General features: G+C 39.5%; 1 protein-coding gene across 6 annotated transcripts in view; it reads right to left on the bottom strand.

Annotated features, from left to right (window-relative positions):
• Positions 1 to 26,575, bottom strand: part of LOC121323145 (receptor tyrosine-protein kinase erbB-4-like) — a 294,760-nt gene that overhangs the window by 3,052 nt on the left and 265,133 nt on the right. For all 6 annotated transcript variants that reach the window (XM_041263966.1, XM_041263969.1, XM_041263970.1 and 3 more), the window contains 5 exons: positions 10,099 to 10,254; positions 7,174 to 7,249; positions 6,682 to 6,828; positions 2,256 to 2,353; positions 1,108 to 1,278 (listed from right to left, as the gene is read on the bottom strand). In XM_041263966.1, coding sequence (XP_041119900.1) covers positions 1,108 to 1,278; positions 2,256 to 2,353; positions 6,682 to 6,828; positions 7,174 to 7,249; positions 10,099 to 10,254 — 648 coding nt within the window. The remainder of the gene's footprint in view (positions 1 to 1,107; positions 1,279 to 2,255; positions 2,354 to 6,681; positions 6,829 to 7,173; positions 7,250 to 10,098; positions 10,255 to 26,575) is intronic.

Below are 26,575 nucleotides of genomic sequence, written 5' to 3'. Positions count from 1 at the left end.
TCATCCTTGAGTCAACAACACTCCCCTTTTAGTGAAGACACTGCTATTTACAAACGATAAGAGCAGTAATGAAAGCTGTCCCCAGGAGGAAGAGGCTAAAAGAACCAAGGCCTTTACGTGTTACACTTGGATACAAGGCAAACCATTTTTTTAGGTGCACAAGGGCTCAGTTTTGCTATGAGCTTGGACACAAGGGGTGCTGTTCATCCATAAACTAGGTATAGCTCAGGTATCTCTCACAGACTGGCTTCCCACTTACCTGTGACGAAGGGAGTGACTTGTGCAAAGCTTAAATAATGGAGAATACCTGCTGACCCACACTAGCTTTTGCTGCACATGGCCCCGGATTCAACTTCGACTGCAGATGCCTGCCCTCCATGTGGTAATACAGACAGTAGTCTCATTTGCATTACTAATGCCAGCTCCCTGCAGGTTTGATGTACATACATGCGTTGTGGTGGTCCCTCTGTGTTGTTTAACAGTTTGTACAATGTCTATCACAGCCTTAAAACACAAACTGTGTCTTAACGCATTTAGCCACCTTTGGAAATCAGTCCTAACAGTGCCTGTAAGACCCAAGTGTCCATTACTGCACATTGGTACTATGAAACTCGAACATCGAACATTATGCTCCACCAAATAAGACTGGAGTTGCCCTTAAAAATACCAATTTCAATAAATAATTAGCACAGTGCATCAATATCACCCTTCAAAATAAGTGCCTGTTAATGATGGTGTTCATGGCCTGGGAACTGTATGAAATGTACACGTTACTCATTGATAGGAATTCAACAAGAAGTGATATGCTAGTCCTGTAAGTTCATATGTACGTTAATTAAATCTCAATCCACGAAGTGGCGTAACATTTTTATTCACTTAAAAGGACTCCTTGCTTGATGCTTGCTTGATTTATCCAATTTCTTAGGAAGATCTTTGCAGACAAACCTAAAGAGAAAGTCTCGAAAAGGTTTCTTGTACTAGTCTCCATTTGGAAGTTTGTAGTGTGAAAAAATGATGACTTCAAATGAGGCTGAAAATCCTTGGTTGAACACCGATTTGTGCCGCTATGTGAGCGGATGAATATCCAGGCTGCAGGGCTGGACTTACCCGGTTGGAGTCAATCCTGGGTCGTGAGGTGTAGATGGGGGGAGGGATGTTGAAGGCCTGGGGCACCAGGTACTCCTCTGCATCCACCATGTCCTCTAGCTCCTCCTCATCCAGCAGGCTCTGGAAGAACTTGCTGTCACTGGGGCTGGGGAGCTTCATGCGGTCATCACCCTGCAACCAAGAGGACACAGCTGCATGAGGACACAGGAGGCTTTGCTTGGCATTCACTTCCATTTACCTCCCCCTAACAAGTATTGCAATATACATCCCCTGACATGACTGGAAATAAATGTATTAAGATCCCATGTCAATAATGGCTAAGCGGCTTTGTAACTATCTGTTAAAAACGAATCTGTGAACGTACAAATGCCTCCACTATAACCTATCAACACTGTCCCAACTTGGATTGATACATTTTAGTGCCCTTTTTCTTACCTTTTTTATTCTTTAGATCAGCGTTCTGTTACTAACCGTGAAACAACTCATACAGCACCCAAATGCAGGCTGAGGAAGCATTTAACTCCATCTTCTGTTATAGACTTCTATATAGTGTTGTATCTTTTAAAGGGAAGTGAGTGAGAATTGAAATGTTTGACTGCAATGATTAGTCAGCACATGGGGGATTTAGCCTGTGATTTTCTCTGCATTTCAGTTCCATGTGGATGTCAAATGTTCATAGAGTAGACAGGACCTGGGTTGATGAAGGACAGTACTTCATCTGGCACACTGCCCCCTAAGACTCTCACTGGGGGTCACCCATCCAAGTAACTGACCAGGCCCAGACGAGTTAAAGAACAGCCTTCCAACTGCTGGCTGGCTGCTACTGCTGGTGTATCAGTATTTAATAGTTTCAGTGGCATGGTGGAAATGCAGATCTGGAATTGGACTAGTGTTGAAGATGCAATCAGGAAGATTTGCTGTTGCTTTTGTCAACATAATGGTACTGTACCCGTTTGATTACACTATGCCTAGCGCCAGATAATGAGAAGTTTTGAAATGGGACAAACAGATGTAATGGATGGAAGAAGAGAACTCTCCTAGATGACCAGGTAGCTCACCTGAATGACAAGGTAGCACATAACAGATGGAAGAAGACGACTCATCTGGATGACCAGGTAGCATGTAAAAGATGGAAGAAAATAACTCACCTGGATAACCAGGTAGCGCTGGGGATCCCGGGCCATTCTGCAGAATTCGGCTGCCAGCTCTTTGAATTTCGGTCTGCTGTCTGCATCGATCATCCAACCTGCGATCCAGAGAACGAACAGTCATTATCTTTACAGACTACTGTCACAGTTATAAAGGGCTTGAAAAGGAATAAAACTAGTCTTGGAAATATCAACAATTTACACTAGAGAAATCAAGCATCCGCATATTGGATATGAGAACTGTAAAAAAGAACCAGCTGTCTGTAATGACTATGAATAGCCTTCTGTTTTTCATTTTAAATGACAGGTCTATAACATTACAATTTCAATCGAGTTGTTACTAGTACTTTGTTTTTAAACATAGTAGCAGTACAAACATTGCTCTTGTGGAAAAGCTCATTCTGTTCCTTTATTTCCTAGGGGTCACGGCAGATGTTTCTTGTATCTCTTATACAAGTCAGTAAAGGTTGAGGCAGAGACCTCCTGCTGCTCTGTCCAAATTCTACTTTGATCTCCTCAAGCAAATTAGTCACTGCCTCGGGTGTAGGGTGTCCATTTTAGGACATCCTCAGACCTCACCTCTCCTCGCGTCAGTCGTCACCCCTCTTTGAGTCAATTCTCACCCCTCTTCGACTCAATCCTCACCCCTCCTCAGCTCAATCCTCACCCCTCCTCGAGTCAATTCTCACCCCTCTTCGACTCAATCCTCACCTCTCCTTGCGTCAATCATCACCCCTCCTTGAGTCAATCCTCACCCCTCCTCGACTCATTCCTCACCCCTCTTCGACTCAATCCTCACCCCTCCTCGGCTCAATCCTCACCCCTCCTCGACTCAATCCTCACCCCTCCTCGATTCAATCCTCACCGCTCCTCAGCTCATTCCTCACCTCTCCTCGGCTCAATCCTCACCCCTCCTCGACTCAATCCTCACCCCTCTTCAACTCAATCTTCACCCCTCCTCGGTTCAATCCTCACCATTCCTCGACTCAATCCTCACCCCTCCTCGACTCAATCCTCACCCCTCTTCAACTCAATCTTCACCCCTCCTCGGTTCAATCCTCACCCCTCCTCGACTCAATCCTCACCCCTCTTCAACTCAATCTTCACCCCTCCTCGGTTCAATCCTCACCATTCCTCGACTCAATCCTCACCCCTCCTCGGCTCAATCCTCACCCCTCCTCGACTCAATCCTCACCCCTCCTCGACTCAATCCTCACCCCTCCTCGACTCAATCCTCACCCCTCCTTGAATCAATCCTCACCCCTCCTCGACTCAATCCTCACCCCTCCTCGACTCATTCCTCACCCCTCCTCGACTCAATCCTCACCCCTCCTCGACTCAATCCTCACCCCTCCTCGACTCAATCCTCACCCCTCCTCGACTCATTCCTCACCCCTCCTCGACTCAATCCTCACCCCTCCTCGACTCAATCCTCACCCCTCCTCGACTCAATCCTCACCCCTCCTCGACTCAATCCTCACCCCTCCTCGACTCAATCCTCACCCAGAGCCGAGGGTTAGGAGTGGGAGGAGCTGAGTTAGGAGTGGGAGGAGCTGAGTCAATCCTCACCCCTCCTCGACTCATTCCTCACCCCTCCTCGACTCAATCCTCACCCCTCCTCGACTCATTCCTCACCCCTCCTCGACTCAATCATCAGACTGCTTCAAGCCATACTATCCCCTCCCCTTTTTTACTGTTATACTGGAATAGTTGGACAGAAATTTACAGTACAGTTTTACTTGCTAGAGAGACCAATAAGTACTACGATTTAAAAAACAAAAAATAAAAATACATAAATAGGCCTTTATTAATATGTGTTATACGTTAATTTGAAGCTATGTTAAAGAAACTACATAATATATGATGTCACATTTTTTTAATTACTAATTAATATAGGGTGCTTTAAACCACAACCGTATCCTTTAAATGAAAACATACACCAAGAACTTATTTTTTCCCAAGTAACGTGCATACTTTCCATTTTATGTATTGCTTTATTTAAAATTTAAAAGTTGTTTATGAGTTAATGCAAATATTCGTGAAAATAATGTATTAATAAGTAGGCTAAAGATAATTGAAGGTAGATTTACTACGTTGATAGTAGCTAGCTACCTATAAAGTAATATAATAAAATACAATAAAAACATTAGATTTGGTTGTAATTATGTAATTAAATTTACATTGACCTCATAAAAGGTAAAGTATATTCGATTTGTTTAAATTACAGAAATCTTTCACTATTACCGTACTTCAGATCAACGAATCCTGAAACGTAATTATGTAATTACTATTTATTGCAACCTTGCAAAACACAAGCAACCTATAGTAAAAGTAATTTAAAAAATGTGAAAACATATTGTAACAACAATAACAATGATCCTTCAGTCGATTTCAGGTCCAAACTCGATCTTTATTTATTACAATAATAAATTATCCAAGACAATTTAACAAAGTTAATTAACAATTTAACAGGTGAAACAAAACAATAACACAAATTAATCAATTGATGCGAGAAGAGGTGAGGTCTGAGGATGTCCTAAAACGGACACCGTACAGTTGCCAGTCTGTATCGCTAATAGACATCTCTGAAGTCTAATGAAAGCATTTGAAAGCCCTCTGCATCCTTTTGTTTCTACAGAAGAGATGGAATCGAGGCACTGATGCCCCTGTCTAAACTAATGTAAAGTCAAACACCTTTTTTTTCAGATGTTTAGCAATTAATTCAAGTTGAGTTTAGACATGCAGTATTGATTTAAATTATTCTCCTATATTACACATGTGATAAAACATCAACAATTTAAACACAACTGCATTTTGCTTTCTGGGCACATATACAATTAAAACCATAATTAACGCTAATTATTGCAAAAAAATGAATGGAATTAATGCAAAGCTCACAGCAAACACTACCACAGCTTGGGTATAAGCAGACTGTGGTTTCCGAATGATTTTGCTAATTTTAATCAATCTGCTGCTTGTGAACAATGTTAGTGTAGGACACAAACAATTATTTCTTTCACTGTGCTTCAATTGTTTGCCAGCTGATTGCAGGAAATAAGGTTACCTGCTTTAGCTGTAAATGTTTCATACATGGCAGATATTACACAGCAATTACTTAAGCAATAACTACAGGGCATGTCGAATGTTGTCCTAGTGGACTAAATCCAAGACCAAGTTGAGGATGTTACTCTAACAATGCAGAGTGTACTGCATGAGCCCCTGTAGTAACAGCTATCCTAGAACAATGCCTCTGGTATCTCTTTGTGTAAGGTCCTGGATTATAATTTGAAATACAAAGGTTAGGTATGAGCTGCTTTCATTGAAAATGCATGGCAGAGAGATTCCACTTATATAAAAAGTGATTATTTGGTAAATACAGTGTAATGAATGTAACTATTAGGCTATTGTTTTATTTTAAAGGGTAACAATAGTAGCTTTAAGTTAAAGGAGACATGCTAATACACTGTAGCAATGCTAACCATGTAACTAGAAACAAAACAGCCTTTCAAATGTTAGTTAGTGGTGCCGGTTGACCTCAGGCAATTGAAGCTTACACACTTTCTGTTAACACTCCAGTACTGAAATATGCTCCGAATATTAGTCCACTATTCTGTTCTGGGCTACAGCAACACACTTGGTGCTGGAGGGGGCCTTGGAACCAGCCTGGCTATTCTGCTATGAGCTCAAGTTTGCAAGACAGTGGAGCTCCTTCATTCCCCCTCTGGTATTGCAATCATTTAAACAAATACAACAAAATACATCTCACTAATCAAATTCTGAGCTTCTGACCCCATGTCGTCTCATTTTGACTGAAATACAACAGGAACAGATTGATGCTTGGGTGTATTTCTCTTATGTGCTTATTTCAAAGTTACCGGAAGGATATATTATCTCCTTTAGAAAGTGCTGCAAGACAGTACAGAGCTGTTTTCAGGATTCCCTTCGCAGTGCTGGCGCCTGCTGTAAACATCAATTCATTTGCTGATTATAGCAATCTGCTAATATTGAGTGCTAACTGGGGTTTTCTTAAGCTGTTGATTGACAAGTTTAAAATGGTTTCCTTTAAAATGCAACTTCAGCTGGACTGTAATCTACTGTGACTGAACTTGAGAAATAAGAAGTGATATTGTCAAAGCTTTCTCCTCTAAATCATTATTACCATGAAAAAAAAAAACACACCTACTGCAAGTCTAAAACTAATAAGACACATCTTAAAGGAATACCTTATAGCCTCTGAATTTGCATACTATCTTGTATTATCCCATGGTGTGTGCTCTTAATCATCATTTATTAATGTTTCTCCCAGATATTTGGATATATACAGTATATTTTACCATTGGGACAATCTCTCACTGCAGACATTCCACTCTGATAAGGGGAAGGGTTCAGACAGCGATGTCACCAAGACCATACAGAGTGTCCTTACATTTCACCATGACCATGTAGACGTCGATGGTGCAGATTGGTGGCTGCGGCAGGCGTTCCCCTTTTTCCAGAAGATCAGGGATTTCTCGGGTAGGAATTCCATCGTAGGGCTTCCCTCCGAACGTCATGAGCTCCCAGATTGTAACCCCTGCAGAATGTGAGGCACTCTTTACTTTTACTAATGGCGTTATTACCACACACTACCATGTTAAGCTACTTTGAGCTTCAGGATGTTTGTGGTAAATCATCTGATTGCGTGTTACATTGCTATACACAGTATGCTTGTTCTCTGTGTATAGTGGCAGTCTAGGAGTTCAATGTGAAATGATTATGGAGCACAATAAACAGTCCAGAGTTTTCTTGGGATGGCTTGTATTTTTCCAAACACAACAAATATTCATCTTTGGATCATGCCTTGTCAAGGGTGAGACTCTGGCCTACACTCATTGGATTTCAAAAGGGAATATCTGAGACAAGGTCCAGAACGGCTTACCATAGCTCCACACGTCACTCTGGTGGGTGAATTTCCTGTAGTGGATACATTCCAGTGCCATCCACTTTATTGGCATCTGAAAATGAATCAATACAATACAATACAATACAATACAATACAACACACAGGTACAAGTGCCTCGTATGATATGCTGCTTATTGTATACATGTTTAGGTGTGCCTGGGGACGTCGCACATGCCCCCTGTACAATTGAATTACTGTAACCCAGAGCCAGTATCGAGAAGCTATTGCTTCTAGATCGAATTGCTGTTCAAAACGATGTGGAATAACACAACAAAGACTTAACCATTAATCCATACATGCAGCACCACCTGCTCTACTTTGAATGGGGTTTTTCCACAGCATACTGTGCCATACAGTGATGAAAGTCATATTTTCTGCAGCCCTCTCTCTATAAGACCATGAAGAGGATTGAGATTTCTTTCTTTTAAGCACACATTGTAATGACAAATAACACAAGCACCACATCACTTGTTGATTCTCTCTGCTTTTGTTAATAGGGGGACCCAGCTGTACAAACAACCCCAGCTAACAAATAAATCTCACTGTAGGCTAAAATGATTAGCATAACACTAACTAATGACTGTATATATTTAACTGGCTGATGTAATTTTGTCTCTCCAGTGCCCACATGACACATTCAGTTACATAGTCAGTTTAACATCTTAAATACTCCTTTCTGAGTTACTGTAATGACTTGTGCCCCTCTGTGAATAAGCGTTTAGTATTCTTACAATCAGGAGCTCTGGTGATCATACAGAAATCCTTTCATGGAAAGTCAGCATTCTTAATCCCATGGAATTTTATTATTTACAGATTTGTAAAGCAGACTCTTCAGAAATAAAATGCAATTGAAACCCTATATATACACTGAGTGTACAAAACATTAGGAACACCTGCTCTTTCCATGAAATAGACTGACGAGGTGAATCTAGTTGAAAGTTATGATCCCTTATTGATGTAACCTGTTAAATCCACTTCAATCAGTGTATGAAGGGGAGACAGGTTAAAGAAGGAGGTTTAAGCCTTGACACAATTGAAACATTGATTGTGTCATTCAGAGGGCAAATGGGCAAGACAAAAGATTTAAGTGCCTTTGAATGGAGTACTGGTAGTAAGTTCCAGGCGCGCCGGTTTGAGTGTGTCAAGAACTGCAACGTTGCTGGGTTTTTCACACACAGCAGTTTCCTGTGTGTATCAAGGATAGTCATCCAGCCAACTGCAGGCCAGCGGTCAAAAACGGCTCATTGATGAAAGAGGCCAAAGGAGGCTGGCACGAATTGTGCAGAGCAACAGACGGGCTACAGTTAGTCAACTGACAGTCCAGTACAACATTGGTGCAGAAAGACCCATAAAAGAACGCACAACTCGTCATACCTTGACATGAATGGGGTATGGCAGCTGACGACCTAACAGAGTTCAACTTCTTTCCGAAAAACATAAGAAACTGTGGTTGCAGTGGGCTAAGGAACAAAAACACTGGACACTGGAGGATTGGAAAAACATTGCCTGGTCCGATGAATCCCGCTGATGGCAGGACAAGAGTATGGAGAAAACCTCTTGAACACATGCATTCAATGTGCCACGTGTCACATTGCAGGTGGTGGGGGTGTGATGGTGTGGGGTGTGTTTTCATGGCACACATTGGGCCCCTTGATAAAAGTGGAGCAACCTTTGAATGCCACAGGATATCTGAACATCATTGCCAATCAGGTACATCCCTTCATGGCAGCAGTGTATCTATCTGCTAATGGATTTTTTCAGCAGGATAATGCCCCATGCCACAAGGCTAGGATTGCCCAGGAATGGTTCTACAAACATGACAGTGAATTCAGCTTACTGCAGTGGCCTGCCCAGTCACCAGATCTCAATCCAATTGAGCATCTGTGGGATGAGATGGAATGAGCTATTCGGAGTAGAGATCCACTACCAGCCAACTTGACATAACTGTGGGAAGCAATGGAGTTAACATGGGCCAGCATCCCTATGGAATGCTTTCGACACCTTGTAGAGTCCATGCCCAGATGAACTGAGGATGTTCTGAGGGAAAAAAGGGGGTGCAACTCAATATTAGGAAGGTGTTCCTAATGTTTTGTACACTCAGTGTGTGTGTGTGTGTGTATATATATATATATATATAGCATTATGTTGCCCCTCGCTATACTGCAGATTTAGATATATCACGGTCCTAGAGTTGGCTCCCCATTTTTATAATCTAACTGCACATGCCTTAGCTGCAATATACATAGGCAATTTCACTTAGAACTACTGCCTAATTTATTTTGTACTGCACACTAACAAAAAAATATATACAAAACAATTAAAAACAAAGCATGACTATCATACTGTTTTCACATACACACGTATTGCACAATAACACAAATTAAAGCAAAGCAAATGAAATATCTGCTAGCTGAAGCAAAGCACAGCAAAAGATGATGTCAGCTCCCTAGCAGCCAGCCTACTGTGTTGGGAATGGATTCTTTCAATGCAGTGGGTTTGTGCATTTGAGAATGGAGAAGAAGACTCATGAAATTAACTGGAGACTTTAAGTTGATGAGAAGCAATTACCCCCCTCTGTACTAATTAAAATGGCGTGCTGCTTTTTATACGAAAAAACGGGTTGAGTACAGGACCCTGACGCCCCTGATAAAACGAGGGAGTGGTTGTACAGTATTTGTTAGCTTATTTGTTTTTCTATGGATCTCTCGTTACATCGTGGCCCTCGATATATAGAGGATATATACTGGACCACGATACCCACGATATATCGAGTGAGTAGTGTGTGTATATATATAGATACACACACACACACACGAACAGAAAACACAAGCCCTTGTTTGCATCTTTATACTATGCCCAGTTTCAATGTCGCTCTCAGACTATTACTAAAAGTACACAGACCTTCCCGCCATCAGCATTGTACTCCTTCTCATCCCCGTCCAGCAGACGAGCCAGCCCGAAGTCTGTGATCTTGATGTGGTTGGGCGACTTGACCAGGACGTTCCGGGCGGCTAGGTCTCTGTGCACCAGCCGTCTCTCCTCCAGGTACATCATTCCCTGCCAGACACAATCAATCACACCACATTCAGAGGCAGGCAGAGTACAGTACACTTTTATTTATCTTATGAAAGCCTATTGAGACTATAGGGGTTGAGTCACAGGGAAGCATTCATACCCTAAAACAAGATTACCATAGCACAAAGTGTAATCAAGCATAGTGAAAGCATGATAAAGCACAGGTAAGCATGGTAAAAAATAGCGAGGTATGGTAAAGTGTATAAATAAACGTGGCAAACTAGGGTTAACTATGGTAAATGCCTAGCAAAAACCCAGCAAGTGTCCACTGCACAGAATGTGCCACAATACAGTACAATAGCAACAATTAACTGATGACTGTAATTTCCTATCTGAATTTCTGATGAAAGTCTATGTAAAATAACATCTCACAGCTACCCATTATGTATTTCCCTTTTGCAGGGAATGCAGGTATAGCCTTACTACAGGCCATATAATTAGATACTGTAATTCTCCCATAAGAGCAGGTCTGGCGCAGCATATAAAACTCAGCTATTTCTGAAAGTGGTATAAACTCCCAGGGCCCTTGAGAAAGCAGCACTTTAATTATTTCAGCTCCAGACTATGGAGGGCTGGAATGTTCTGTTGCTAGGCAATTTCGGGAACGCAAATGCCAGTTTCCAATCTTATCTCACAGCTGCTATTTTGGGAGGGGAGAGAGAGAGAGAGTTTGTATGTCTGTGTGTGCGTGTGTCTCTCTCTAATTCTTTCTAACTTACAACAACAGTTGGTGTAACAGGCTCGCTGTAGCTGGATGCAGAACAGCGTCTGGACCCTGCCTGCAATGCGGGGGTGTAAACCATTGTACAGATGTGCATCGCACTTCAACACTCCTGGCTCCACTAGCATTCTGTTCATGTTCTCTATCAGAAGAGTTTTATACATTACTCGCCAGACTTGGATTAATGCTTCCATGAAACCCTGCTGACTATGTGGTCCAAAGAGTAAAGATATCAACACAAGGGTCACTACAATATGATGTTCTTGCACTGAATACCTTGTGATTCTTCTAATGCTTTTTGTATTCTTAATATCAGAATTATATAGTATGACACTATGTGTGTATCTATCTATCTATCTATCTATCTATCTATCTATCTATCTATCTATCTATCTATCTATCTATCTATACATCTATACAGTACCAGTCAAAAGTTTGAATACACCTGATTGAAACCAGGTTTTTCATGATTATCTATGCTTTTAACTGTATAAACTGTCTATAAACACTTAAACTGTCTATAAACACTTAATATTTCATTATATGATATGTGTACTTATATAAGCTGATAAACATAAGTGAATTGTGTTCAAAACTTGAATTTTTAAATGAAAATGTAAAGCTTGTCAATTTCAATGAAATGGTCACCAAAAGCAAGGGGATTTCAGTCTGAAGCCCAAGTCATTTAAAAGTCTGAAATGTGTATAACACGGTGTTAGAACACTGGCCTAAGTATAAAAGTGTCTTTGTTAGATGTTCTCTGAGTTAACTAGCATGTTACCTAATTAACCCTTTGTACCCAATTAATGTTAACAGGTAGGTAGCATAGGCATAAATATAAATACACGTAGCAAGTTTGTCATTCCTGAATGTAAGGGAGCAGAAAATGACAAAATACGCTCAGTTAAGCAAAGAAAAAAGACTTTAAGAAATGAAGGTCAATCAGACAAACTTTGCAAGTGTCTGTAACTGCTGTGGCCAAGACCATCAAACGATTTGAAGAAACTGGCACTCATGAGGACCGAACAAGGTCAGGCAGGCCAAGGGTGACCTCAGAATCAGAGAACAAGTTCATTCGAGTCACAAGTCTGCGAAACCAGCAATTAACTGCCCCTGAAATACAATCTCAGCTAAATGCTACTACAAGTACAGATGTTTCAACATCACCTGTTCAGAGGAGATTGCGTGAAGCTGGCCTAACTGGAAGAATTGCTGCAAAGAAACTACTGTTAAGAGTGCAAAACAAGAGGAAGAGATTTGCTTGGGCCAAAAAACACAGAAACTGGATGTTTGAGGAGTGGAAGTCGGTCTTATGGACCGATGAGTAAAAATTTGAAATATTTGCATCTAAACGCTGAGTATTTGTAAGACGCAGAGAGGGTGAGCGCATGAGTTCTGCATGTGTGGTTCCCACTGTCAAGCATGGAGGAGGCAGTGTCATGGTCTGGGACTGCTTTGCTGGTGACAGAGTTGGTGATCTTTACCAAGTCCATGGCAAGCTCAACCAGCATGGCTATCATAGCATACTTCAGAGGCATGCCATTCCATCAGGATTACGGCTAGTTGGGCAGTCCTTCATTCTTCAGCAAGATAATGACCCGAAACACACCTCAAAGTTGTGCAAGAACTATCTAGTGAAGAAGGAAAGTGAAGGACAACTCAATCTAATGACCTGGCCTGCCCAGTCTCCAGACCTTAATCCCATAGAACTTGTATGGGACAAACTGGACAGAAGAGTCAAAGCAAAGCTACCCACAAGTGTCCTACATCTCTGGGAATTGCTGCAGAAGAGCTGAGAAGACATGTCGGGTGATTTCCTGGTGAAACTTGTTAACCGAATGCCTTGTGTTTGTGAGGCTGTTATTAAGGCAAAGGGTGGCTATTTTGAGGAATCCAAGATTTAGAGACAATCTTGAACATTGCTTTGATACTCCTCATGTTTTGTTTTGTATATTGTAACGTGTGTTTTCATTTTCAAGTATTTACAGAAACGTATACGACGTAAAACATTGTCAATTATAAAAAAAAAACTAGTTTCCAGCAAGCGTAGTCAAACTTTTGACTGGTACTGTGTATATATATATTTAATAGCATTAGAATTGATTGAATTAAGGATCTGCTGTAATCTGCAACCAGACCATGTGATCTTCAACAGTGAGGAATAGTATATTTTGTGGTCGCGTTCTAAAAAATATGTATGTCCCGAATTCACTGTAAGTGAAATGAAAGAAGCAAAAGATCCAAAAGATTGCCATCCTGCTGAAAAAGTGAAGCAGTGATGAGTGGCTTGTGCTGATAAACAGAAAGGAAACTGGTTTTAAAGCTGTGCTTATCACTACTATAATGGACAGAATTTAACCAAAACTAGAGTTTTGCTTTTTCATCATTTCCTGTTTTTTTTTATTTATTTTTTTTATCAGATGCAGAACATCTTTATCTCAGTAGCCATCCAATAAACTGGCTCCCCACTGCTGAGCTGGGAGATGTGTGCCTTCCAAGATAGAGACAGGAGCTGAAAATGGAATAAAAACAAGGTGCAAATTGGCCCGCTGGTGAGTGTGACTACTTCAGGACGACTCTTCTAATAGAGAGGGGCACTGGCAGCACACACTTTGTGATTACAATAACAGGCTGCTGTTTGTCTGCTGTCTGGGTGTTATTCAGGCTTTCAAAAGCCATAATGCTGGGGAAAAATCAGAACTCAACCTTAACTAATTTTAATGGTCAGCGGGTGGAAGCAGGTGGAAATGTTAGACCAATATGGAATGATTCAAAACTGGGGGACTCACTAGAGCATACAAATCACAATATATGTGTACAAATAAATAGTTTCACAAGACAACCCATACAGTTTTTTTTTCTTTTACTTAATTTCACTTTAGTTTGAGAAACTGCCATAAACAACCAATTGCACATTGCAATAACAAAAGACAGATTTCCCAAAACCAGGAGCTTCATAACTATGTTTGAAAATAAAATAGAAACTACACTATAACTACAAAAACGTAATTGGAATACTTGGATCCTAAACAGGGTTTAGAGTACCACCATTCTTCCGTTCATGAATTTGATGCAGTCACCTGCTCTCTTTGATCGCTCAGAAGGTTGCTGGAAGTAGTTAAGTGGAGGTTAGCTAGAGGGTAAATTCATTTTGATCTAATGAAAGAACGTTTCCTCTGAATTAGGTTGAAATTATTGGCATCCCAAAACCAGCATAATCAGCACCATTTGTGAGTGGCCAGTAGGGGGATAGGCTGGTAATATTTATCACTTTGAGCTGATTGAATATAATACAGTAAAGCAGTTACTGTGCTATAGATTTACAATTGATGTATTGTATATAATTCAGAATGCAAAGCAATCAGGTCCCGTGCTTTGAATTTATCAGCCTATTGCATCTCAGACAATTGGATTTCTGTTATTTGTTAAACACTTATACATCATTACTTTAAAAAAAAAAAAGATGCTTGGGGAAGGCCCTTGTCGCAGTACATTCAGGACTGGAATATCCCGAGGCAAAGGTGAATGGCAAGTGACCATTATTCTGAACACAGGGCATCCTCAGTCCAGGAAAACCTCCATTGAGCTCACTAACTGGTAGACATTCTCAGCAATACTGGCAGGGCAAGAGGAAAACATACAAGTACCCTTGAAAAGGTATGATGTATGTGTCAATCATGACAATCAACCGTCTTCTCATGCTTTTCCCAGCCAGGTATGCACAGTGGAGACCCGCTTGTATTTTAAATGTTTTTGAATTATAAAACAGATGACGTTAACGGAGGTCCTGTCTCATTAGATCCCATGTTGGGCACTTACCTCTCGATCTCCCTGACAGTTAATCATCAGGCCCAGGAAGAAAAGAAGAACAAAACTATCCCTCCAAGCGAGCCAGTAGATGTGTGCTTTTCAAAAGAGATCTATTTAAATAACAGATTTCAAAGAGCAGTGGTGCTAAATCAACGCGCAGTCTCTTATTTATTTGGCTCTAGTTGATTTATAACTTTATTTTAATTATGTATTAAAAAGCAATTACAAGACATTTAAAGAAACTGGACTAAAAAAATTCCCTAGGACGCGTGTTCTTTCTATTGGATCCCAGTTTAAAATGCTCACCACACAGGTGTGTTCCTTCTATCGGATCCCAGTTTAAAATGCTCACCACACAGGAGTGTTCTTTCTGTCGGATCCCAGTTTAAAATGCTCACCACACAGGTGTGTTCCTTCTATTGGATCCCAGTTTAAAATGCTCACCACACAGGTGTGTTCCTTCTGTCGGATCCCAGTTTAAAATGTTGAATTGCTTGTTTCCAAAAGTCAAGTTTAAAATAAAAATCTTTTTAGGGATCTGGTAGAGCCACACTGCATGTCAACTATCAAAACACACATGTCTGAACTTCTATCAACGCCCCAATGGTGGCAGTCTTGCCTTACACTACCCCTTGGATACACAGTCTCCTGGTGGGCTGAAGCCCCAAAATGCATACACCATAATCCAAAATGTTATAGTATTATAATTGCATAAGTTACTATGGAAGATCACTTAAGAAACTGAAAAAATGGGAAAAAACAGGAACAAGAATTTAAGGAGTTGTGCTGAAAGCTTGCTGAACCTAATGGCATTTTCTTGTATAAAAAATGTTCTCATGTTGTCTTTTGCTTAACCCCGATGGATAACAAAGTGTAAAGTGCTTTACTGTAGGATGCAGTCATCGAACCCTAATGCTGCTTTACTCTGAAGAGCCCCAGAGTCTAGTTCTGTTCCTGCAGTAGATTCATAGATGTGTAAATAATTAAGACTAACGTACCGAATCTTTGCAGCTCTTCAAGGAAAAAAAAAAACATGGCGAGAAAAAAGCAGCAGAGGGGGTCCTGGAGGAAAGTAATGTTTTAAAGTATCTATCTATTAATTTAGTACCTCTGCCTTTTGGCTGAACCATTGGCATAATTATGCAATCAGTACAATAACTATTGAGATACACCATGATTCAGCAACCGTGCGTGTATGCTTTTCATGACTGATATAGTGGCACTGTAGTCATACAGATGCTATCTGAATCCTCAAATGTGTTTATATGTATTTTCTCCAGATTAAAAACAAAAGTGGAAATCAATCAATATTATAGCAGATGTTTTGCACAATATACACAACTCCAGATGTCGTGTGTCTCTTTCATTCAAACCGTCCATTATGAAGCCTGCATACTTTGTGTAGAAAGTCAAATCCACGGCCATGAAGCTATGTACTTATTTAACTACCAATGAGAAGTCAGGCAGACAAAGCCCTCATAGCTGCTATAAGGGTGATTTTTTGTGGATGGCCTACCTTAGGCATTGCAAGTTCCACTCAACACGAGACACTATGAAGTTGTGCATATCTTATTATAAAAAAAACAAAACAATGTTTTGCATTACCCTATAGAGTTACATAATTTTGCTTCATAAAGTCGAATGAAACCTGCTGAATAATGTTACGTTAACATATTGAATTACATAGCGCTTTGTAGTTTCCATATACATAACGAAAAACTGATGACAATTGAAAAAATCTTTTCGAAATCTAACATGAAATACTGTACTAACATTATGGCTTCCAGTAGACTTTTGCGATACCATTTTATTTGATTACATGATTTTTTTTAAATTATGAAATTGTAGGTGATGCAGAACCTTAGGCCACATCTGTATATTAAGCTTGCATCTCCCATGGCCAATTGAATGCTAAATACTTTAACACTTGCAGTAGGTTTACATGGCCCCCTGCCAATACAATTACAATGGAAAGGGACAGGCCTGTGAGTGTACACACTTGAAAGTGTTTTTAAAATGGATTACATCTGGCTCTCAGGCAGACGATCAATAGAGATGTTGATTACAATAAGCCCAAAGCAATATTTATCCTTTGTGTCTACTTAAAAATAATTAGAAATCGATGTAATATATAGTCCATTAATATAGCAGATTTTACAGTGATAAGGGAAGAAACAAGAAAAGGCTGCGGTATAATTTGGGCTGCTGGCGGTGATGCACTTCACAGCAACGGCAAAGGCTACGATAATATTGCAAAAGCAGACACACTACAATGGGATTAGCTCTCCCTACAATCTCAAACTGCTTCTGGCACTTCTGTCATGCTCGAGCTGCTGCATTAAATGCAAAAGGACAAAAGCACTACAATAGGAATGGTCTACCGCAAGCGTAATGGAACAAGTCTGAGAAAAACTCAGCTATTTTCAGTGACTTGTTACCATAAAATCAACATTGTACAAGCACTGAAATTTGCTACAGTATGAATCATAAACATGGTAGTCTGGATCCATTTCAGTGTGCTCTTAAAGTGTTAAAAGACAGCCAAATAGACAAATACATTTCATCAGGTTCCTGTATCGATATACCATGGTACATATTTAGTGGTGAAGCACAATAAAATCTTTGTGAACGACGTGGTAAAACATAGATAAATGTGGTTGATCACATAAAAAGGTAGCATTGTTAAAACAATGGTATAAACTGCTGTAACTTTGCTTAGCTTCTGCGCTCAGCTGCAGTGCAATGCAATACAGCGTTAGTATTTGCAAATGGAAGTCTCAGGTCTGGTTTAATTTAGTGTGGCACTTGCGGGGCAGGGCTATCGATATCACCTCCAAGCAAATATGCTTCATCATCTCTTATCTCTGAACCGATCAATGTCACAGGCTCAGTTTTACATTTAAATTTATGAATGAGGGAAACAAATGTGGATTTTACTGAATTTCCAAAGTGAAGCCAATGCAACATTAGCAGACTAGGTTTATCTCTACTGTACCCACATAATCTCAACCTCCTTTAAAAATCCCCCAAAAAGAACACTGATTAAACTTCCTAGTTTCTTCCGTCTTCTCTTTCAGGCCCTTTCAAACAGAAAAGTAACTGCCGGTCTTCATTTTTATTGAGCGGCTTTTTGATGCCTCTCCATTTTCCAGTGTAGCTGTTACCCTTTGATCCTTTCAAACAAAGACCATTTTTAAAATAACTCTTCATTATCGTGTCATATTTTCTAGGTTGTTCTCATCCAGCATTCTAAGATGAAAATGTTCACCATGGCAACCGAAAACAACTGATGTAGCTTGACATGTTTATAGTTTTCTCAGCAAAGGTTTGACAGTGGAATGGAGACGTTACTCATTGTGCTAAGCGCTATTATTTCATTATTACTTTCTGTTGTGCATACAGTAAATGTAGTTATAATTATCCAATCTTTATGAACACAGGTAATTAGTGCAGAGAAATTGTTACATCTGTTACTATACCAACTGTTTTTTTTACTGCTATGGAATCTTACTGAATTTGCGGAGAGACTGTAAAGAGGTAATGCTTGCAGGAAGAAGCGGCTATTATTTCACTCTATTTCAAGTATAACATGGTTCTTTAAAGAGCTTGAACTGTCCAGCTGTCAGCTTAGAGTTATAAACTTGGTAAAAGCTCCTTTTGGCAATGATGTAATGTTTATGGCAGTAATACATTCTATTCAAGTTCTGCACACTGACTGGTGATCCTCTCTTTTGACGACACACTGCATTTTCTGTAAAGCAGGATCATTCCTGCAACATGCTGTTACTGTTAAAACAAACAAAATAAAGTCCCCTTTTTCAAGAGCAGAAAATCAGCAGGCATTTGGCTGTTATTGAATCCTACTGTTTCAATTGCGTGAAGGATTCTGCTACATTCACAGGGGTTCGAAAGTTAAATGACTTTTTTTTCACTGCTAGTGTAATGTCCTCATGTTTTTGTTTTTTTTATATAGACATCAAGTGTGATTTTGAAAAAAAAAAAATATATATATATATATATATACTGATGCACAATGAAAACACAACAGTCTAAGTTTTACATCAACAGCTCATTAAGCATATACATAATGTTATTTGATTTCATAAAGCCATGTGATTTCATAAAAAATGCCAGGTGCTCAGTGTTTGGTATCTGAGTTGAGTTAAAATTGACAAAATTAGCTGATTAAGAATCTGTATAAATAACCATTCAAAAAAACCTGATTTTAATTAATGCAAGAACAGCAAAAGATACGACCATGCCCCACTTGAGTAATGAGGATTGCCTGGCTGCTATCACCATGATTGAAGGCGGCCTGTCTGTGAGAGAATTTGCTTGGAGAATGAGATGTTCTGCTTCAACAATCAGCAGACTAGTCCAGAGAAACCAAGGAACTGGTCTGTGAGGGACAGGCCACGTGTGTGGAGATGCCGTAGTGAGCGTTATGCTGACCGTTGTGTTATTCAAGCTAACCAGTGGGGCTGTGAAAGTGTGATGATGCGGGGAGGAATCTCCTTTAACACAAGAACGTCTTTAGTGCAGATTGAGGACAACCTTACTGCTCAGCGATACATTGACAAAGTCCTCTAGGCAACAATTTTTCTGTTCCTGCAAGCCAATCTGGAAGTGTCGCTTTTCCAGCAGGACAATGCAAGACCACACAGTGCTAGGATTACAATTGCACGACTTCAAGAAAACAATGTCAAGGTCTTGTCATGGACAGCTTTTTCTCCTGACCTGAGTCCAACAGAACATCTGTTGGACCAAATCGCCAGTGCCATCCACAGGAGACAACTGTGACCAGCTAACCTTCGCCAGCTGGCTGCAGCTACACAGGAAGAGTGGTGGAACAGTCTATCCAGAGGCTGATCCGGTCTATGCATCAACGCTGCCAGGATTGTGTTAATGCTCAGGGAGGTCATACCTGATTCTAACTGTAATGTTTTCATTTTGACAGTGTATCATGTTTCATACTGAAAACTTATCATGATTCTTTGATCTGTATTTTTATTCACATTTTCTGCGATTTTGTTTGATATCTATATTTAAAATATTTGATTAAATCCATTAGACCTGAGAGTTGCGTTTCTTTTGTGCATCAGCATATATAATCTATCCATTTGTGCATCAGTATATATAATCTGTCCATTTGTGCATCAGTATATATAATCTATCCATTTGTGCATCAGTATATATAATCTATCCATTTGTGCATCAGTATATATAATCTATCCGTTTGTGCATCAGTATATATAATCTATCCATGTGTGCATCAGTATATATAATCTGTCCATTTGTGCATCAGTATATATAATCTATCCATTTGTGCATCAGTATATATAATCTGTCCATTTGTGCATCAGTATATATAATCTGTCCATTTGTGCATCAGTATATATAATCTATCCATTTGTGCATCAGTATATATAATCTGTCCATTTGTGCATCAGTATATATAATCTATCCATTTGTGCATCAGTATATATAATCTGTCCATGTGTGCATCAGTATATATAATCTGTCCATTTGTGCATCAGTATATATAATCTGTCCATTTGTGCATCAGTATATATAATCTGTCCATTTGTGCATCAGTATATATAATCTATCCATTTGTACATCAGTATATATAATCTGTCCATTTGTACATCAGTATATATAATCTGTCCATTTGTGTTCCCCCATGTCCTTTTATCATTTGATTCTCAGTAGCTATTAGTTATAACCCATTAAGAATAACATTAATATCGAATATATCCTTTTTACATAGATCAGTCCCCCGATAGGACCAGTCCCTGCACTGATGAAAACTGAAAAAATACCCTTTTAATAATAAGTTCCTATTTGTTACATAATGCTTATTACATCTTTAATACAAGTCTAAATTCTGTATAAAATACAGTTTCGGTAACTAAAATATATCCTTGCATGGATTTAGGGTGTTTATCTTAAGGTTATGAGAAGGTTATTTGAGCTGGGAACTCTTCCATGAACTCTTAAAAAATGACTGGAAACAAATGTGTTTAATTTTGGATTTCCTGGGTAAAACTTTGACTCTAGATAACAATGAGCAGGATTTTAATCTGTTTTTTGATCCGGTTTTTAAGAAAATGTCAATGGTGGATTACATTTATTCAGATTGCAAATAATCACAATTACGAAATCTGGTTTTTGAAGTAGTTCTATATTATATACCGGTATATATATATATATATATATATTATATATATATATATATATATATATATATATATATATATAGGGTGTATATACGTAAAAACTAAATTTTTTTCTTTAATTTGTCAGCTTGGACACAAAACTTAAATAACTGTGAAACGTATTATCTATTTGGACATATAGTGTGTGTGTTTTCTATTGAAATTAAAACGCAATATTTATGTTCTATGATTACTTAAACATTAAATCCACCTTCGACGTAGGATCAAAATTATCCTGATATTTTGGATAAAAGTAATCCTGATCTCCTCTTTAAATTCTGTAAAACCCAATTACAACTTTTAAATTGTGATTAAAGGTGCATTTGGATTACTAAAGCAAAATCTGGATCACAGTAGTCCCGATCACATGTTTGAAAAAACCCAATTTCACAATATAATCTCAATTAAATGCAGAAATCAGATTACCAAAGTTTTGAAAAACCGCCCCCTGGAGATGACCTGGGGGCAATGAGGTTGAAATCACAGCACAATAAGCCAATATATAGTGGTACTCAAAGCATTGCTGGTTTAGCAAAGTTTTTTTTAACTGCACTAATATTATCCAGTGTCTGGTTTGCAGATTAATTGAAGAGTGGAGTGCCTAGTTCTTCCATGGATAGACACCCTTTAGACTATAAAAGTGAAGACCCCATTTGTGTCCCATTACAACAATTTTCAATTGTGCTCCTGAAGGCCTGTAAGGTTGGCAAAAAGAAGAGAATATAATTAAAGTTAACACAGTGTGCCCCCGCACTTGAGACCTATTTTCCCAAAGTGAACCCCCTGCCCACCCTCCCTCTCTAGGCCTAAAAAGCAATAAGGCTTTTATTATTTCACAGGCAGCACAGATCAATTTATCTTGAAAGAAATGTTTACAAACGGCTGGTGTTTTGGTGGGTACAGACACTGCCATGCCTTTTCTCGTCTGGTTATTTTGTTGTCGGGTTGTTGTAGCCCCCGGGAGTTGCTTCACAGTGGATTCTTTAATGGACAAGGCTTCTGTAATCACCATTCCTATTAGGGAGCAGGAGAGAACTGCCAGCTTTGATTTGGCTTGTCAGATAGCCCCCCTGTCCCTGCACTGTTCACCTCCTTTCTCACAACATGCCCGCTGCCACAGGCTCTCTCCCTGTGCGCTCGCTTGCAGGATCAGAAATATTGTCTTGCTGTCAAATTCAGTGAAAAAATAATTCTATCCAACGATTTTGGAATCTTCTGTGTTCTGCCTCCCCCCCCCTTTCGTTTCCATGACATCTCCAACTACTTTTTGGCAACTGGTTCTAAATTGTACACAAAGTAAAATAAATAGTTTAAACAAGCCTTCGTTTCTCTATCCTAATCAGAATTATGTGTGCTGTGCTGTTACACATATGCATGAGGAAATGGATCCTGTGCACCATTTGATTGGCTAGTTTACGACCTCTGTGAGCTGTGATTGGCTTAATATGAATGTCACTCATACAACGCAGACTGCACATGTTGAATACACGTGGCATATTAAAGATATCGGTTGTTTCAAAGAAGAATTCCAAAACGATACAATACATCAAGGCAATGTTATAAACTAATGACACCCCTGGTTTACACAATTAGAACACAGGCCCACTACAATCACCCCCTGTTTAATAGCTTGAGTATATACCGCATCTACCCTTCAATGCAGAACCAGTGCAGAGTCCTTCAGTTACAGCACACATAGAGTGTGAGGTACTGTATCCCCATAGGATAGAGCTCTAGGGATTCAGAAGAGATGCCAGCGTTGGCCACCCTAGACCAGCAGCAGCAGCACACCATAGAGAGGGAGACCATGCAGAGGGAGAGGGAGAGAGATACAGGTGTGAGATAGAGGAAGGAAAGAAAGGACAGACAGAGAGAGAGAGAGAGAGAGAGAGAGAGAGAAGCAGGGAAAGAAAGGAGAGGGAGAGAGAGGGGTGTGAGATGGAGAGAGCAGGGAAAGAAAGGAGAGGGAGGGCTAGAGTTGCAAGGAAAGAAAGGACAGACAGAGAGAGGAGAGGGAAAGGTGCAAAACAGAGAGCAGGGAAAGAAAGGAGAGTGAGAGACAGAAAGGGGTAGTGATGTAAAATGGGGAAAGAGAAAATGAAAGAAAGATAGGAAGAAGGATAGAGAGAGGGAGGAGGAGAGGGAACATCTGTTTTTCCTGGACATCTATTAGTATTACCGATTGATAGTATTACAGTATTGATTGAGGCATCTGATTACATTTCTTATAAGCTTACTGCACAATTAGGGTTTGAAGTTATGGATAAGTCATGATCTACCAATGTCTGCCTGTTAGACCATAACTTATCGCTGTACATGCTCTCATGACCGGAGTATCAGTCACCCTGCGAGAGCAGCTTTTCTCATTGGTCTTGGGTTGAGTCTTGTCAAGCATGATTATAAAAGCTATATGCTAAAAGAGTAATGTGTGTAAGAAGACACCAATATTAGGGGATATAGCATTATGTGTCTCATAACAACAACGCATACACTGACTCCAGTTTCTGGCATACAACCTTGCCCATTACTCTTGTGTTGTATAGCCTGACTTTGATTTGCATATCAGGTGGAACTTAAGGGGTACAGACAGATGCCCTCCACTTGAGTTGCCCTAGTGAGTACAGCATGCCAGCTGGATTGGAAAACACATTCATGGTTTGTGAAGCTAACATGCACCAATATATGACCTTCATTGAGCAAGATTTGGCAACGTCCAGTTGCCAGATGGGCTGGCTAATGTGTTTTGCACTAGAGTGGCATGATGTTTAAGGCCTAGAACCAAGAGGAGCTCAGGATCCTGCTATCCCACCAAGTGGCAATTACCTCAACCTTAGGGGTGTATTTATTGCAGTTGGGCAAGGCATATTGGACAGAGCAATGAATGACACAGAGATGTTCCGGGTGGTCATTCCAAGAAAGGGCTAGCAACAACAGACAAAGGGAATTGCATAAAATCAATATATTAGTGAATGAATGAAATGCATATAAGCCTCCATAGAGCATATGAACCAAGGTGTTTTCAGCGTCAGGACTTCAGTGTCTTTATTTTAAATGAATGAATGCATGAGTGGAATTGTGGCGGCAGGCACGTTCACAGCAGCTTACACTTCTATCAAGGTAATGGGGTATTACAAGCTTCTGTTTAAAAAACAAGGATCCTCTACATACAATACACGAGTGACCTAATGACGTCAATCAAGTAAAACACATTTCATTACCACATGTTTACCCTTGTCTGTAAATGAAAGTGTCTCTGTCTGCACAGCTAATTGGCTCTTTTGATTTTCTAAATTATTTCTCAATTGAGCTAGAGGCAAATATTTGCCTGATTGGGTTGGGGTGCTAATGACTGAAGAAAATCTTGCCTTGGCTGGAACAAAATATTCACACTTTAGTTTCTGGATCTACTATTCAGATTAGAAAAGAAATACATAAGTTAGACCACTGTTGCCATAGCTTGTTATTATATTACCATAATCATCTATTACCAGCAGTAAAACCACTAGGTTCAATCAGCTCAATTCTACTTGCTGGATTTTTCCAGCAGGCAACACAAATACGGGAAAGCATTAGAAACTATATATACTGTTTAAGGATGAAGCTTCTATATCATGTATTATAAACACAAAGCAAAATAAGCTCCTCCTTATTTATAGTATGCCATATATAGTATGTTACCATACTGGATGCACAGTATACAAACAGCAACACTACTTAACATAATATATAAAATAACTCTATATTACTTGTAGGGTTAGGCAGAAAATGAGCATGTCTGTCCTTACACAGAATATATGTCATCACATTTTAATAATCTGCAGTTTGTATCACTAGTAGCCAGGTGCCAAGGAATCTTGTCTGCACTCACAAAAAAAGTTTGCAATAATCACCACCTGCGAGGTGAGATAACAGAAGTAAACCAAGCATGTATAAATTTGTGGCCAGTGGACAATAAAACCTTGAAATCACCAACTCGTTTTACCAAAGCAGGGTTTAAACCAAGGCCTCCTGAAGTGAACAAACTAGTGCATCAGCTCTACCTCTCCTCAATCACATTTTGATTATTCATCTTTTGATTTCCCTTTCCTTATTCAAGCGCACACACAAACACACACACACACGTGCCGATGCAATTCCCAGCTGCTTTTCCTACAGCCTCACTGCACTGGCCGACACCCTCCTGAATCTCTGAACCATGGGGCACGCAGCTGTTAGGAGGCACTTGAATTTTCTAGCAATCAATCTAAATTGTTCTGTTGTTGAGTTTATATTTGAAACAACTGGACGAGACAAGCCAGGGCACAGCTCTTCAGCTCTTTAGCTCTTCAGCCTGCTTATTAAAATGCAAATGACGGTGCCCTGGTGTAGGAATCACAGAGTCCCTGCTTTTCTTGTACGTCGCTTCTCTCTTATCAGTCCCATCTTCCACTTGAGTGGGAACAATGCAGATCCCTGCATTTCCCAGCCAGGCTATGATATACATAGAAAATACAGCAGCTCCTTTACACAATATAGCCGGCAGGCAGAAAATTACACTTCTGAGAATGCATTAACCAATTCTTACAGCTTAAATTCGGAAATGGCTGTAATCATTCTTAAGTCAGTAGCTGGAAGCGATGTTACATACAGTTATAAACTATACAGGTACACAGTGCACAGCAAGGTCTATTCGGTGGTGGAGAGAAATGCTGTTGATGTTTACGTTATTAAAATAGGACCAAAGTTGCTGGAAATGTTACAGATCTAGCAACAACACATGAAGACTATCAAGAGGCTCTCGAGTACCATTCTGAGTTCTTCTAAAGCTTTGTAATATTAACTTTTTAGATTAAAAAAATTACATTTGAGCGAACGCTTAGAATTGTGTACACAGTTTATGAAAGTAAATATGTTATCTCAACATTCAAATAAAATGCCTTTTTTAAAATAGTTTTAATAGTGTCAGGCACTGTTTAGATCTTGTGTTGATCATGTGGTCAGGGCTGTTAAATATGTGCATGTGTGTCATTGTACATGAGTAAACCCATATGAAAATCTATTCTTTGTTATTCATACTGGCATTTGGAGCAACTGTAGGAAGACATTTTATTATTGTTATTTTATTTTTAAATGAATGAACATTTTATTATAGAATGATGGGAGGAGGGGTCTTAAAATATGCAAAGATACACACAGATACAAGTGTGCAATAAAAATACACACATACACAGACACAAATGTGCAATAAAAATACACATACACAGACACAGCAAGCAATTCTTCAAGGAATATTTGCTCAGTGTCACTAGCTGCTGAATCTAAAAAAGGAATTTTGAATGAGAGTGAATTTATTATTAACCTACCTTGAAGATTCAATACCTAAGAAATTATAAGCATATAACATCTCTGACAGCTCATTGTCTTTGATGACATATGCATCGACACAATAATGCTTAAGTTTGTACTAAATCCATTCAGATACTATACCACATTGTTCATTGTTGACACCCTTGAAAAAAGCCCATTGGCATACCAGTTGTATTTGAATAGTATAAACATGCCTGAACCAACTAAT

This window comes from Polyodon spathula, chromosome 11 (assembly GCF_017654505.1).
Source record: "Polyodon spathula isolate WHYD16114869_AA chromosome 11, ASM1765450v1, whole genome shotgun sequence".
NCBI lineage: Eukaryota > Metazoa > Chordata > Actinopteri > Acipenseriformes > Polyodontidae > Polyodon > Polyodon spathula.
The sequence above is the reverse complement of the archived record's forward strand: the minus strand, read 5'-3'. Positions and strand labels throughout refer to the sequence as shown.